This window comes from Biomphalaria glabrata, chromosome 3, assembly GCF_947242115.1.
Source record: "Biomphalaria glabrata chromosome 3, xgBioGlab47.1, whole genome shotgun sequence".
Lineage (NCBI taxonomy): Eukaryota > Metazoa > Mollusca > Gastropoda > Planorbidae > Biomphalaria > Biomphalaria glabrata.
The window spans coordinates 1,850,320-1,866,761 of NC_074713.1; the positions used below are offsets into that span (position 1 = coordinate 1,850,320).

General features: G+C 38.3%; 1 protein-coding gene across 5 annotated transcripts in view; it reads left to right on the forward strand.

Moving 5' to 3' along the window:
* LOC106054210 (TOG array regulator of axonemal microtubules protein 1-like) overlaps positions 1-16,442 on the forward strand; it is a 47,075-nt gene that overhangs the window by 21,251 nt on the left and 9,382 nt on the right. For 3 of the 5 annotated variants that reach the window (XM_056022855.1, XM_056022856.1, XM_056022858.1), the window contains 8 exons: positions 5,491-5,565; positions 11,695-11,745; positions 12,331-12,473; positions 12,803-12,969; positions 13,167-13,444; positions 14,322-14,432; positions 14,905-15,089; positions 15,841-16,069. In XM_056022855.1, coding sequence (XP_055878830.1) covers positions 5,491-5,565; positions 11,695-11,745; positions 12,331-12,473; positions 12,803-12,969; positions 13,167-13,444; positions 14,322-14,432; positions 14,905-15,089; positions 15,841-16,069 — 1,239 coding nt within the window. Of the gene's footprint in view, positions 1-3,267; positions 3,443-5,490; positions 5,566-11,694; positions 11,746-12,330; positions 12,474-12,802; positions 12,970-13,166; positions 13,445-14,321; positions 14,433-14,904; positions 15,090-15,840; positions 16,070-16,442 lie in introns of those variants that run through there. The other 2 variants (XM_056022859.1, XM_056022857.1) reach the window with 2 other exon arrangements.

Consider the following 16,442-nt stretch of genomic DNA (forward strand, 5'->3'; position numbering starts at 1 on the left):
TAACATCACTAGACTGTTGCCTTCTGTAACATCACTAGACTGTTGTCTCCTGTAACATCACTAGACTGTTGTCTCCTGTAACATCACTAGACTGTTGCCTTCTGTAACATCACTAGATTGTTGTCTCCTGTAACATCACTAGACTGTTGTCTTCTGTAACATCACTAGACTGTTGTCTCCTGTAACATCACTAGACTGTTGTCTCCTGTAACATCACTAGACTGTTGTCTCCTGTAACATCACTAGACTGTTGTCTTCTGTAACATCACTAGACTGTTGCCTTCTGTAACATCACTAGACTGTTGTCTTCTGTAACATCACTAGACTGTTGTCTCCTTTACCATCACTAGACTATTGTCTCTTGTAACATCACTAGACGGTTGTCTCCTTTAATATCACTCTAAACTATTGTCTCCTTTAACATCACTAGACTGTTGTCTCCTGTAACATCACTAGACTGTTGTCTCCTGTAACATCACTAGACTGTTGTCTTCATTAACATCACTAGACTGTTGTCTCCTGTAACATCACTAGACTGTTGTCTTCTGTAACATCACTAGACTGTTGTCTTCTGTAACATCACCAGACTGTTGTCTCCTGTAACATCACTAGACTGTTGCCTCCTGTAACATCACTAGACTGTTGTCTTCTGTAACATCACTAGACTGTTGTCTCCTGTAACATCACCAGACTGTTGTCTTCTGTAACATCACTAGACTGTTGTCTCCTGTAACATCACTAGACTGTTGTCTCCTGTATTATTTAAAACAAACATACCGGACATAAAACGCGTACATTCAACAATTACTTCCATAGAACATTCAAAGTCTGTGTTCTAATGTTGAACTGTTCTTTGTTTGTCAAATACAACAAAAACGTGTCGGAATGAAGAGAGCGAAATTGATCTGGATCGGTTGCTTAGGTCAGTGCAGTGTCAGCATGACGTCATTCGCTTGCTCTCTATCACTCGAGTTTATGGCGGTAATACAAACTTGTCTTGAGACCTAGATCTTGCGGTTATAGGTCTGGTTTGTTACATTACCGTGTCGTGTCACTCAACACAAATGTGCGCATGCTCTCATTCATATATCCCGTTTTCTCCCGTTGATGATATATAGACCTGTTGGGAGAAGTCATTGTTGTTAGGGCCACCACTGAAATGTAACGGGAGAAATCATTGTTGAACTACGAAGAGTATGAATTGCATGAAAATAATGTGGGTGAGCGTTATGGTCAGTGTCTGCCAACTGAAGTTGACATAAAAACGAAAGTTTGCCTGACCTCGTTCTGGCCTTTTATCAAATTTTTGCTTCTGATTTGGTGTTTGTGGTGTAAGTTTCTTCGATATGGTGTTTTTTTGAGTTCTTGTTACTATAGAAACCTTGAGCAGAAGTGAGCCAGAAGTCTTCGGGACAACTTATTGAGCCCGAGTCAACTAGGACGAGGAGATAGAGATGTCCATATATTTAGATTTGTGTCTGTGTGTGTGTGGGGGGCAGATAATTTAGAAAGTTGGTGCTTTTTTTTTTAGGGCCGGGTGAAATGAGTGAGTTTCAAAGACCTAGATTATTCTTCCTTTTAAATGATTAGTGTCAGATTGAACATGAAACCCCCTCCCCGAAGAATGTAATCTCCATGTTGAAAGCTGTGATTGGTAACAAATGTATGCCTTGTATAAATGTAAGCAGTGTAGGTAGATTAGACCCGGCCCCCTCAAACAACCACCCACACCTCTTGCGGTGTAGCGGCTGACACCCGTCTCGTGCAGGTGATGTATGTTGGGACTATGGATTATTTTGGAGTGCTGTCCCATTGTTACGCTCATTGATTTCCCATGTCCGTGTTCTTGATGATCAGCCATTGATGGGGGCAAACAAAGGGAAATCCAAACACCTTTCTTCATTTATCAAGATCAAGTTGGGGAGGATAACTCTTCAACTGGCTATCGGCTGGGTTATTTCCTCTTGTTGCACTTTCTTCACTTGAGAGGTCGGAGAATCTTTGCGCGCGCTTTTCTTGTGATCATGTGATTATCTTCAGTTCGTTCTTCCATTTTTTTTGTTTTGTTTCGGCAAATTTCTTTGTGTTAAAAAATGTGTGAAACTTTTTAGGAGATATAAATCAATTAATTATTTTTTTTTTTAAAAGGAGAAGTGAAACATATCTATTTCGCTGGCTATATCAAAGCAATATGTAATTTGAACTGGATAGTGTGAACTGGAACTTTTTGTTTCATCATTTGGACTTTATATTGGATTATATAGGGGACACACTTTAAAAAATTTACGCATTTGATTTCCTGAGTTAACTTTTTTAAAATTTCGATTATTCATTTAAAAAAAAAAAGAATTAAGTTTTCAATTTCTACATTTTCGTTTTATAATATGGTCAACTAAATTATCATATTTTATTTGTCATTGAAAAAAATAAGAGAAAAAAAAGGTCAGTGTAAGAATCGAACCCACGATATTCGCGTGACTATCTATCAACTTAGCTCATCGGCCATACTACATTTTTACTACCTTTACTGTGTATAGACCTTGTTTTTAATGATTTAACTGTATGGAATTTAGCTCGTGTAAAGGAGAGTGATCCTTGTGGGATTACGGGCACGGCGTGGCCTAAATTGTGCCGATGTGCCAACAACTCCAAACTCAAACTAGTATGTGCGAAGTTATAGCTTGAAATAAATGATTCAGTATTTTCTTGCTTTAGTTTTTGACTTTCGACTTTTGACCAACTTACAGTGTTACATCTTTTGACCATCTTGCACTGTTCCACCTGTTGACTATGAAGAAGACTATGTGAGCAAATAGCACGAATCGAACCAAAAAGAAAAAAAGCCAAGTAAAACAAAAAACTGGATCAGACTTTGGTGTGAAAAGATCATTAAGATTACAAATTTCGGGAACATCCGATTGGAATAAACATTTTTTTTTGTACCTGACCTAAAATGTCGGCGCCGTTATTTACTTGGTTGCCCGCGTTATAGTCTACCACCCGACACGCCCCACCTCTCTCTCTCTCTCGAGCCTCATTTATTGTTCCCGCCCTACAGTTCAAATGTTTTCACAGTTCACGAACATTATTAGGACCAAGAGCTGAAGTAGCGGTTTATTAACACCTCAGTGGGCGCCACTTTAGTGTCTCGCTGTAGTGTGGGCGCCCCCTAGGGGTGAGGACATGCTTTTTCTCGTGGAAACGTCAGCACGTGGTAGGAACGTGTTGAGCTGATAGGGGACATTACGTCTTGGGACACGTGACCTCCTTGTAGTGACTGCCATGGCGGAACGGCGCTGTGAGTGACTTTCTGAACACTGGATAGATTCCTGGCGGAGGGTATAACGCAAGATGTGATCTGCCCTTTGACCCCCCATGACCGTCACCTTACTTCTGATGGGTGTGAGCTGCTCCAAGTCAGAAGTCTTTACACCTCACACAGGTAGTGGACAGTGTTTAAACCATCTCACTAGGTTTGAATGTTTTCTTATGTGTGCACTTCACTTTAACACATTGAATGATTCCAAACTCTTGAAATAGCCTCGAAAAGGACATAACTACCTTTAATGATGTTTTTGTTGCACCTAATTTGTTAAATATGCTTTAGTTAGGCAATGTTTTTTTCTTTTTTTACAAAGCTTTTATTAACTCCGTCCGTCTGTCTGTCCGTCTGTCTGTCTAGTACACATATTGTCTCGTTTTTGTCTCCCATTTCTTACTTTCAGACCAAGTTGAAATTGTATTCATAGTCCATGACAAAACACGAATCAATAATAAAAAACTAATTAGATAATCAATAAGTGGTAATTAATTAATTAATTTCGTCTCATATAGGAAAAGGGAGTTAAACCTTGCAGTATTGATATATATTGATATTGATATATGAGCTTGTTTTTCTTAAAATATTTTGCTTTCATTTTTCTTTAATTCCATTATATTTGGCTTTAGAACACTAACCTATGTATTTTTTGCGTAGTTCATTTTCTTGTATATACATATACAGGATAAATGGAACATTTTGTAATGTGTAGTAAAAATAAATATTACCTTTTATAGTTTCTGGCATAAATTCTAAAGGATTCTCTTCTTGTTTCCTTTCGATTTTCCCGCGCAGTTGTTTCACTGTTGCTGTATGAAGTTCTGCTATTTAAACCCAAATTTAGTTGTCTCATTATCCCCAGTTTTGTGTAATGAATTGTTTAGTTTTCTTGCTTCTATAGCGTTTAAATGGCTTGCCTAGTTAACTGGCTAATGGTTAAATAGCTTGACTAGTTCTCCCCCCGACCAGTCTGTTGTTTCTATTGTTAATTAGAGTATTAAAACAAGGTGTGTCACGCGTTTACCCAATGAATGACGGTAATTAGCCATGCATAAATTCTATGGCTGTAACTGGCGGATCCACTGAAGCGTGAGACATACCATGCGATAAAAATAAAATATTGACTGCTTGTCAGTTATCTAGCGACCGTAATCCACAGGTTGGTGTGGGACATTCTGTGCAGAAACTATGAAGAAGAAACAGAGGTAAAATGTTTGTCGATAGATTATCTCATTTCTAACTTCCATGCCTCTCAGGTCTGCTGTCTTAGTTGCACTACAGAGAATTGTGTCGTCTAAACACCTTCAGGAAAGCCAGTGATTAGTTCGTTGTGAGTGCCTAATTACTGGACAATGCTTCAGGTCCCAATTGGTTTTCTCACTTCTAATAAAGTGTCACTTCACTACACTTGACGGTTTGGGCCGTGCAGGCGCCATACTTACTTAGATCTTCCCGCGCCATTCGGCGCATCGGGTGGCAAGCTGTTTCCATAAAGATATGTCACTGGCAATGTCTGAAGCCTCTTCTCGTTTGGTGTCCACTGTTCTGAGGTCCTCCATGAAAGTGTGGCGCCAAGTTACGTCACTTTTTGCGCTTTTCTCCTATTGGCCTGCATTTCATTGCAACTCTTGGTTTCACTGGTTTGCAGTAGTTTATACTGTCGGAGAACATGTCCCGCAAACCTCATGCGGCGTTCCGTCACAACCAAAGGAAGTGGTCGTCCCAGTTCGGCATAGGATTTTTTTTGTTTTCAGACCCGATCTGTATAACTGACTCCTAAGATCCGTCTCAGCCATTTTTTATTGAGCCTCGTTTTAGTCTTTACTCGACTTTGGGCAGACGACTTCCATGTCTCACATGCATACTTGGTGCTGCTGGCAGGACGGTGGTGTTAAGGAGGTGCATTTTGTCTCTAGTCCAATAGCTTGGCTTGTCCAGATACTCCGCAGCCTTTGGAAAATGCTCCCCGCCTCTCCTATTGGGCACGCTACGTCATGGTAGGCATCCCCATCGTCTGCTGTAATGATGCCTTTATTCCCCTCTGGCTGTCTGCCGGGCGTCTCGTGCACTCCGAGGCCTTGTCCGTTTCTTAAGAGGCCAGTGTGTTAGATTATGTTTGTATTTGTAAAGGTCAAGGTTGTGACATTGCTGACCTTTTTTTTCCCCCCCAGATATCAAGGAGAACGGCTTCAGTCGACCAGAGCAGAAGACATCAACAAATCCATCATTTTTAGACCCTATCACTGGTGAGTTCACATTACACACACACCTTATTGGTCACTCGTTGAGTCGACAGTACACAGACCTATGTTCATATTGACCTAATTAGTTAACATAGACCCATGTTCATGTTGACCCACTGAGTTAACAAAGATCTATGTTCATATTGACCTAATTAGTTAACATAGACCCATGTTCATGTTGACCCACTGAGTTAACATAGATGTATGTTCATATTGACCTGATGAGTTAACATAGACCCATGTTCATGTTGACCCACTGAGTTAACATAGATGTATGTTCATATTGACCTGATGAGTTAACATAGACCCATGTTCATGTTGACCCACTGAGTTAACATAGATGTATGTTCATATTGACCTGATGAGTTAACATGGACCCTATGTACATATGGATCCAATGAGTTCAGAGACCTATGTTCATATCGACCAACTGAGTTAACAGTGCACAGACCTATGTTCCTATTGACCCAATGAATTAACTGAGACCTATGTTCCTATTGACCCAATGAATTAACTGAGACCTGTGTTCCTATTGACCCAACGAATTAAGTGAGACCTATGTTCCTATTGACCCAATGAATTAACTGAGGCATATGTTCATAATGACCCAATGAATTAACATAGACCTATGTTCACTTTGACCCAATGAATTAACTGAGACCTTTATTCATATTGACCCTATGAGTTAAATTTATGTTAATAGTACACACACCTATGTTCATATTTACCTAATGAGTTAACATTACACGAACATTATAATGGCTCTACTGTTCATATTAAGACCCAGTGACTTTATATAGGCTTAGTATGTTAATGTTATATTGACAATAACAATAATGAAAGCTCTCTGTTAACATTCAATCAATAACAACATAGAGACATTTTTTTCCTGTTACAAGAGACATAGGCCTACTGACAATATATAGGCCTATGGTAAACGATAATCTAGGCGCCGTTCCTCAAGGGACCGTTACACCAAAATGGCTAGTCCTGTACGGTTAGCTTGATAAGACAGGAAAATGGTGGGGGTTCCCGGTGTGCTCGGCCTTCGGCCATGTATTCTAGTCCATGCGCCCAGAGTGTCAGACACATTAGAAATAGCAGTGTTTTATTTAGACATTGACTTGGACCTCTTCCAGACTGAGCGGTTTGTTCAAGCAGGCTTGTTAGCCTAGAGCTCGAAGAGCCTTCGGCAAAACTCTTGACAATCAAACAGTTCTCTACATGTCACACGAAATCTTGTCAGCATGTGGTTAGGGCTGGTTAGGGCTAGTCTGTATCTCTGTTAGTATTACACCCGCTAAGCTTTGGCTATGTGTATACCTACCTATACTTACAATTGTTACCACCTCATCCTAATAGTGCTAACAAGTTATTGGCACACTGATTTTGTTTGCGTGTTCTGTCATATTGTGCCAAGTTCAAGGTGAGTCTAGGTCTGCGGCTTGTCTTGTGGCTGACAAATTGCGTGGCTACATCTCCTGAAGGGAAAAAACATGCTCAATAATTGAACAGTGCTTTTTATTCCCCCCCCCCCCCCCCCATTACGCAGGAGAAATAAAAACTCCTTAATGGGATAGTTAGCTTCTCGTTTGATTGTGCTTTAGTAGATCTATCACTTTCATTCGAATTGAGGTTGCGCATTGGGCGATTTAATAGCTGCAACAATTTCTGTGTAACGCAATCATATGATGCTGCCTTTGCAACACGAGTCGCCATTGGCTGTAAAGATGGCACGTGATTTCTAACTATTGCCAAACGTAAATAATGACGTCGTCAAGACAGACATGCGGAAATAAGCTAGATCTAGATTAAATTCAAGCACCAAGCGAATTTTATATTGGGCGTGTGGGGTAAGGTTTGTGCTGTATTTAGTTTTAGTAATCCCTTGAATAGTTTTCTTGATAACATTGGTGCTACATTTAATCTGGGCTTAGTCTTAAGGCTAATGGTTTCCTGTGGAGAGGTCTGAGGTGTAAATCGCACGCCTAATGGTAGAACTCTCCCCAATAATCTGTTGACCAACTTGCACGTTTATTTACTGGAGATAAGGAAATTTCCCTTACTGCTGGTACACGCTTGTGGGATTGGATATCCAGTAGTACCAAGACAGTCTTCTCGCGCATTGACGGAAGCCCGAAACTTAATCTGGAGACAAGAGATTACCGGGAAATTTGTAGTGTGGAGCAGAAGTCTGTAGATCAAGAGAAATAGGTCTATAAATAGATCTAGGTCCATACGTAGATTTAAGGACCAGATAGTGACAACACATCAACATCCTGTGGAATGAAATGTTCCCTTATAACTTTGACATTCAATGTGTTTTGTGTCTTACTCTTCAAGACTTGAATTGCTAAAAAAAAAAAACAAAAAAAAAACAACAAACAATCAGGTGACAATGGAGTTAAGTATTACTCACAAACTTGTGGGTGCCCCCCTGCAGGTCAGTCACACTGGCATAACATTACAAACTCATTCCTTAATCACTTCATTGAGTCTTGACCTCGAATTAACCCATTACGAGACCATAATTATTATAATATATTTCATAGGAGGATCTCTGTCTACTTCTTTGGTTATTCTTTACAGGTTTTCCCCACTTTCAACGAATACAGTGTTGTTGTAACTTGATTACATTTGAAATTGGTTTATATGTTTGTTTATATTGTAAACAGCCATTGCACTGGTAATCTTTTTGTAAATAAACTTATTTAAATCTCATGAGGATCGCAGGACTGGACATGATGTACAAGACATAAGGCATGAACTGTTTTTCAAAAATTTATTTCAAAGTTGGTCAATAGACATATGCATAAAGTTGGCATAAAGTATGCCTATGTAATGCATGTAATATATTCTATATATGTGAAACAAAATTGCCATTGACACCTGTCTCTATTTAAAAATGTAAGAAAGAGATGAATTGTAAGCACTACTTGATAATTAACTCTGTACATCACATGATCTTCTGTATTGGGAGGATGCATGATGCATTCCCAGGAAAACCCTTGCCCTCCCTTATGTTCGGGCAGCACCACCGAACATATTGTTCATTTTTCCTGCATGGTAACAGGGGGCTATTAGAGGCAGGATTTCAACTAGTGGGTCAACAGTCATGGTGGCAGAACTTCAGCCCTCCACCATTGAGTCAACAATTGGAAGCATAAGCACTGCCTGGTCGTGCAGTTGGCGCGCTGGACTGTCGTTCGGATTTATCGACGGTCGAGGGTTCAAACCCTGCCCGCTCCCATCCCCCGTCGTCCTGCGGGAGGTTTGGACTAAGAAGTAAATTATTTTCAACTCTGAAGGAACATCCGAAACATGTCAAACATTTTACAACATTTTACAACTAGCCAACTATGGTATTGATTTTATCTAGAACATTGTGTTGTCAAACTAGGTAAATTTCTTAAGCTAGAGCTGAAAAACCTGAGAAGATGATGTTGTCGTAAACATTTGTTTCAATGTAGCTGGAAAAATAGGCTTGTGAAAAGGCAATAGTTCGATTGATGGGCATCATATTATGTGTATGTTGACCATGTCCTGTGATATGGTGCACTAGTATGTGTTTTAGGTGCAGCACTGACCCAAGGACTGGACTAATATGAAAGGGATTGGTCATTATTACAATGTTTGTCCAATGTTGTTTATGCACTGACGTTTTGGCTTAGGTCAGGGGTTCTCAACCTGTGGGTCGCGACCCTCTTGGGGGGGTCGAATGACGATTTGCCAGGGGTCGCCTAAGACCATCGAAAATATTGATTGTTATTGTCTATTCTTCTATTGCTGTGTGTGTGGGGAGGGGGGTCGCGGCAGAGTGGGGGTTTGTAAAAAGGGGTCGCCGAGCTTAAAAGGTTGAGAACCGCTGGTGTTCGTGAAACCTCTTCATGTTAGATAGTACATACATATTGAACACAAATGAACACCAGGGAGCCAAGTTTTGAAAGGACAGAAAGTAGTGAATTAATTGCGACAAAAATAAGGAACAAAAAAAAACTTGGCTCCCTGGTGGCTGCTGTTCATTTGTGTTCAATATGTATGTATCATTTGTTTGTTTCAGCACCTAGCTGCACATTGATATTTAGGTTAGATAGTAATTTGATTAGAGACTTGGTAGGTGTGCTCTGAATCCTTGAAACTATTCTACGGCCTCAGTGGGTATATCATGCCGCTGAAACAGCCCTAAGATGGCTAAATGTCTTTTCATTGCCCACACCGTGTGTTTGAAACTTTAGGATGCGACTCATTGAAAGAGCTAACGTTGTCATGGTTGACCGGATCAATGGAGTGAGTGGGAGTGTCTCCAGCTGTTCAATGTTCTGACTTCAGTGGAGCATATCTACAGAAGATTGTAGAGTGCTACACTTCATCAGTTAGAATGGAACCTCAACTTACCTGTGTCATGGTTTCAAAAGGAAGGAGTGGGGGGGGGGAGGGCTGATCATTTAGTTGGCATAAATGTTTAATAGCGACTTGATATATAAAAGTGTTTGTTCCGAGATCTGAAACTTTTTGTTTTCACTTCTTTGATCACATCACTTTCTAGAAGGTTGAACCAATGATTTGCTACCGTTTAAGTATCAGAAGTGCCCTTGAAATGATGTATACTCACCATGTATGTCTTGATGTGTCCTCAGTGTTATGTAAGAGTTACACGTCTGTGGAAGTCAGACTTGAAAATTGATTGAAACTTACTCGTGTCCTGGTGGAAATTTAGATATGAAAATTGATTGAATCTTACTTGTGTGTCCTTGTGGATATAGCAATATGAAAATTGATTGAACATTGCATGTGTCCTTGTGGAAATTTATAATGAAAATTGATTGAACATTGCATGTGTGTCCTGGTGGAAGTCAAACCATGAATATTGATTAAAAGCTGTTGACATTTGTTCAAGGCTTGGATGATAACAGACATGAAAGAACCTAATAATTTATTTCCAGAGTTTTGTCAATTGTTGGCAGCTCTTGTAGTTCATGTATCTTAAGGGATTAGATGATAGATAACAGCTACACAATTTACCATCAGCCCTTCAGTTCAACATAGAATAGCGCTGTGTTGCTACATATTTGTGTTCAGTCTACAAGAAACTTTAATGACACTTTAATGACATTAGACAGGAGGCGCGGTGGCTGAGCAGTATTGTGCTTAGCTTCCATACCGGGGGTCGCGGGTTCAAATCCTGGTGAAGACTGGGATTTATATTTCAGAATCTTTGGGCGCCTCTGAGTCCACCCAGCTCTAATGGGAATCTGACAATAGTTGGGGAAAAGTAAAGGCGGTTGGTTGTTGTGCTGGCCACATGACACCCTCGTTAACCGTAGGCCAAAGAAACAGGTGATCTTTACATCATCTGCCCTATAGACCACAGGGTCTCAAAGGGGAACTTTTTTTTTTTTAACTAATGACATTAGACGAGGGACATTCAACCTGATAACTACATGTCTTGATTTTACTTTGGCCTGAATGCTATTATAATGTTTCTCATGACTGGGTTAGGATTGATTCCACTCTTATGGAAGAAATATTTGTAAGAACAACTTTCTGTATTAAGATTTGACTAATTTTCCCTTGGCCCCGTCCCTCCTCCTCAAAGTTACTATTGACACCTCTCCTTACTAGCACTTACAGTCAGTTGTTAGTCTAGAAACTAGAAAATAAACAGCAGCCATCACATAATGAAGAATTCTTTGCGGAACTCTTGTTGACCTGCAGTCTAAGTTTGCTTTAAATCAACTCATTGTGTGGAAAAAAGTAAACGCATGAATTTTTCAGACGTCACACTCTTTTAAGACCTAACTGCTTGGCGCTTTTTTTTATTTTTAATTTCCTTACTGTATGGTCTACTTGTATAGCACAAAACCAGATCCTGGAACAGATCAATATGCTTTGACATTGATTTTGTTATGGAAGTTTGGGGACCATGAAAGGATAAAGTAAATAAGGCTGACAGAATCATTAGCATCTATTGTGTGAAGGCTTGGACACGACTTGTCTACATGCACTGTACATAGATACCCTTGTTATTGCTCTTTGTCTTGTGTGTATTAGAAACAAGAGCAAATAACTCTTAGCATTTCACCTGGTTTTAATGCTGACGTCTTGTTTTTTTTTTTTATTTATTTATTTTAGTTGATGGAGATGAATCTGACTTTGTTACCAACTCAAACTCTTTTAAATCAGGTATTCTGTTGATCTGGTGTCTATTTAACATAAAAAGTACTGTATTGTCAGAGAATTTTAATTTAGAAAGCATTTTTAGACTAAATGTAAGCCTATTTAAGCATTGTATTGTCATTGACTCTAGTCTTATCTTAGCATTTGTCAAGGGTTTAATCCTTGAATAGCTCCCATATAATGTACTGCTGGGCTGGACTAGATAATGTGACTGGCCATCAGTCATGGAAATTATTTTGACATGATGCTTTTGCAGTTCTCTTGCTCAGTGTTGACCACACAAGGGATTAAAGTGTCCATCTCTTTCTCGACAAACTGTTAGTTTTTTGAAAACTTGTTATAAATGCTACAAACAAACTTATTGGTCAGTTGGTTAAGTTAGTAAACACTAAAGAAAACAAAGAAACTATTTCCAGTTTCTGGATGAAATAAAAATTCTGGTCCACTTTTCAACTGAGCCATAATTTCATGAAGAAATTTTTAGAAGGAAACTTGATTTTATGTTTTCATTTTAAGATGACTTTGTTGTTTAAGCTTAGACCTTGATTAGAGTGAATGAACATATTTAAAATGAAAGTACTTTTCTGTCAGGTCAAGATGAATTTCCAGTGCCTCGTAAAGCTACCATCGCCAGAGGATCAGCAACCAGGAGGAAGGTGCCGCCCATTTCGACATCGTCTGAGTTTGATGACAGCGACAGTGCTTATGCTGCCTCAGATGAGTCTCGATCAGGGGTAAGCTGTAACTAAATTGTTAGGATGCTGCCATATTGCAATATGAATTGCAAAATACCAGTGACCAATAAACAACACTTAAACAAGTAAATCTTGGATATTTAATTAGTATACTCGTGGTATATTAGCAATAAACACACCAAATATATACAGAAATTTTGAAAAAAAAAACAACATCTTCTGTCTAAATAAGTTTCTGGTCTATTGAGTTGGAAAGCATTTCATAATTAGCATCCATCATGGAAAGTTAGAACACAATGTGTTAAGCTTAAAAACAAAAAAAATCTTCCAGTCTAAAAGTATGGAATGTTTTCTTTTTCTTCTTTCAGATAAATGGATCCCTAAAAACTATTCGCAACAGTGCATCTAAGAAACGTGCCGACAAGCTATTTGAAAAAATAGAAAAACAGAGTAACTTAAAGAACCAGAGTTCTCCCTCATCTAATTCAGCTCATTCGGACGACAGTGGCAGCCCATCAAATGAGCCGAAGAAAAGGTAGGTGATAAACCCAACGCAATCAAACGCAGTTTTGCAGGCAACTTATTTCCTGGTCTACTAGACTACGAAATTGAATAACTTTTGTAAATATTTGTTTTTCTTTTATACTAAGGTGATAATCAATGAGACATCATGAGTTTCGTACAAAATTAAGACTGGTTTTTAATCCCTGCTGACCTTATGTCCATCCTCAGCGTCAAGAAGCCAGAGCCCAAGTCAAACCACGTGATAAACAACAACAAAGCCAAGCGACCCAATGAGAACGCAGACAATGATGAAAGCCCCAGCCGAGGGACATTGAAGCACATAGAATACAATCCCATCAGCGGGGTAACGTTTCGTGAGAATAAAAACTCGGATGTCCAAATAGTAGGCAAAGGTTACGGCGATGACCCCACTGGGGGAGACGGGAAAGTTGTCCCTCCGATGGCCACAGCGAAACTCAAAGAGAAAAGAAGACTCAACAATAGAGGTAAGTGATTCCTTTGGGCATAGGTGTTTCTTTCATTTTCTTACGAGTTGGGTGACAAAGTTTGGGTGCTCCCTCTGAATGTTACTTTATGGGTAAAGGTTTGTGTGTAATAGAGAACCAGTGAGTGGAAGAATATTTCTGTCCTGTCCTTTTCTGTACCTGTGAGACTCTACACAATAAATATGTTATTGTGTAGACAGTAGTTAAAAACTTTCACATTACTGGATGTGTACCTGTAATAAAAATTCTTTTATTTTACTTTTGTTTGCCAACTCACAACTGTACACTTTCCATGTCACTAAAATGTCTGTAAACACTTAGCTTTTCTTTTTTATGTAATACACTTAATTAAAAATCTAACACCAGAGTGAACTGTGTGAAATGTGCTTTTATTTCATAATGATTACTATAACAGTAACATTTTGATTTGATTTGCATTTTTTTAAATTTTGTTTCTTACATATTTTACAGTTTTATTTTTTATTTCTTTACACCAGTGGTTCTCAAAGAGTTTGCGTCTGCCTCAGTTAAACCTGTACTTTTAGTTATTTATTGTTCTAGGAACTGATAACAGAGAATGTTTACAATTTTGCTAAATTTGATTGGAGTAATGTCATGAAAATATGTCTACCTTTTAATCTGCTCTAACCTGGCAATATTATGTTTCTATCATATATATATGAACTCTTTGGGAATCATTGGTATACACTGTTTGATTTTACATGTCATTTAAAAAAAAAACTACAATTTTCTAATAGCCATAATTAAATTTTAAAAAAATATTTTCATAATTTCAATTTGCATTTCCAAGTGTAACTATGTTAACTTTGATGGTGAATTCATTGAAAAGGGTAAATAGACCAATCCACATTTACAGGCTCACTGTCATCTTTCTCATCTGGTGGACAACCCATCATGTATTTGCCAGGAAGTGTTGTCCAAGACATAGATGACCTTGGTGACAAGGGCATCACTCTTGTGGGCAAGGGTAGGTTAAGATACAAATCATAACATGGTAAACATTTATTGGGGACTGGGTTTATCTGGGGTTTTTATTTAAAGCTACTTGGGCTTAATCCAGCAAATTAATATATTTTTTTTTAAAGTTGAATCATTAGATTTTGACCAATAGATCTAGTAATACACAGCAGTTTTCATTTCATTTGTTAAAGCTTTTTTTTTTTTTTTTTGCATTAGAAGTGATGAATTTATTTTGCTTGACATATTTTTATTTTCACGGCTGCATTAATGAGTGATTTTTTTTTCACATCTAAAATCTAAATTTCAGCTAACATACAGTATTTTCAGCTTTTATTTTTATTCTGTCTTCTGTTTAAGATTAATAAACATTAAATGAACAAATTTTTTTGATTCTTACAACTTGTTAAGAAACATGGCCATGTTTAAATTACCTTAGTTGCTGCGTCACTTTAATGTTTGTGTGTGTGTGTTCTGTCCAGGTATGTTTGATATCTCCAATAACTTGGACCATGCACCTGTTCCGACTCATGAAGACAGACTGGAGCGAAGACGGATGGATGTCAAAACCATTCCAGCTGGAGTGGTGGGTGTGGCCATGCACAGCACAGCTGATTTGTCCAGCTACAGTTCAGAGACCTCTGGTGTGGATGAAGATTTTGATGACGTAATGACTTAATTTTATTGTTTTGCACATGACCCATCTGTTGTAGAGCTACATGTAATTTGCAAAAACATCCGCTGGTTTTTAAATGCTTTATTAATGTTTACAAATAGTATTAGGAGTGTATGTATCTGTTACAATGAAATTTCAGGGCCTGCTCCCTCTTTCCTTCTCTCTCGCTCTTCGCTCCCCTATTTTTATTTTTTTTAACCTGCACATCATTATTTCTACAACATAGACTATGGGCTTTATTTGGAAAGACACGCTCTATAGTGTGACCAACACATGCCTGCACTCATATTTTGGGCATGTATAATTCTAGTATCATTATCACTCCGCCTCCCCTCCCGGCCAAAAACAAAAAGTCAACTCCGTACACTCTGTGACTTTTCTTCAGCTTCTCAATTCAAAGTATATTATATTCCGACAGTGACACACACTTTTCAGCCCATTTTTATTACAATGACAACTTTAAAGTTTTTAAGCATCCTCCGATTGATCGACTATTAAATAGTAATCCTACACTAAGGGTTTGTCTCTATTGCTTAAATAACATAATAGTCGAACTTGTTCAATTTAAATAAATGTTTACCTACCTATGGAAGCAGTATACTAGTGTGGAAGTAAAATTGATCAAAACTTTGTACACTTCACACTTGGCTAGAGTCAAGAAGTCTTTTTAAAGTTTCTATTCCTGTAGGCCTATTATCTCTCAAATCTAATCGTGGTATTTCTTTCATCATGCCCCTTCAAGGAAACAAACTTGAGCCTGACTCAGTCTTTGAAAGAAAAAGTTGCTATGAAACATCAACAGAGGCTAGAAGAGGACGAGAGGAGAAGAATCGAGAAGGAGAGGAGAGAAAAAGAGAAAGAAGAGAGAAAAGAAAGAGAGAAAGAAGAGAAACTTCGAAAAGAAAGAGAGCGCCAGCAAGAAAAACTCAAACGCCTGTCAAGTGCTGAGAGTATCCACAGTCTGATTGAATGTAGGTCTTCACGTACATAGGGGGAAAAAAAAAGATTAACTATCTTAACTTAGGAATTACATTTCAATGTTATTTTATTTAGATTTCTAAGTGCCGATTGATGAATGTAACAAAATTCTATCCAATATATGAATTCTTTGGTAATCATTGGTTTACACTGTTTGATTTTACATGTCAAGCCATAATTGAAATTAAAAAAATATTTTCATTATTTCAATTTCCGAGTGTAACTATGTTAACCTTGATGGTGAATTCTTTGAAAAGGGTAAATAGAAGCGTTCACACTCTTTGTTAGACTAGACTGAAAGTGTACAACTTGGTTCAGCTTGTTTAAGTAAAATAATAAAATGACTTGTAATCAGAAACTTCCTGA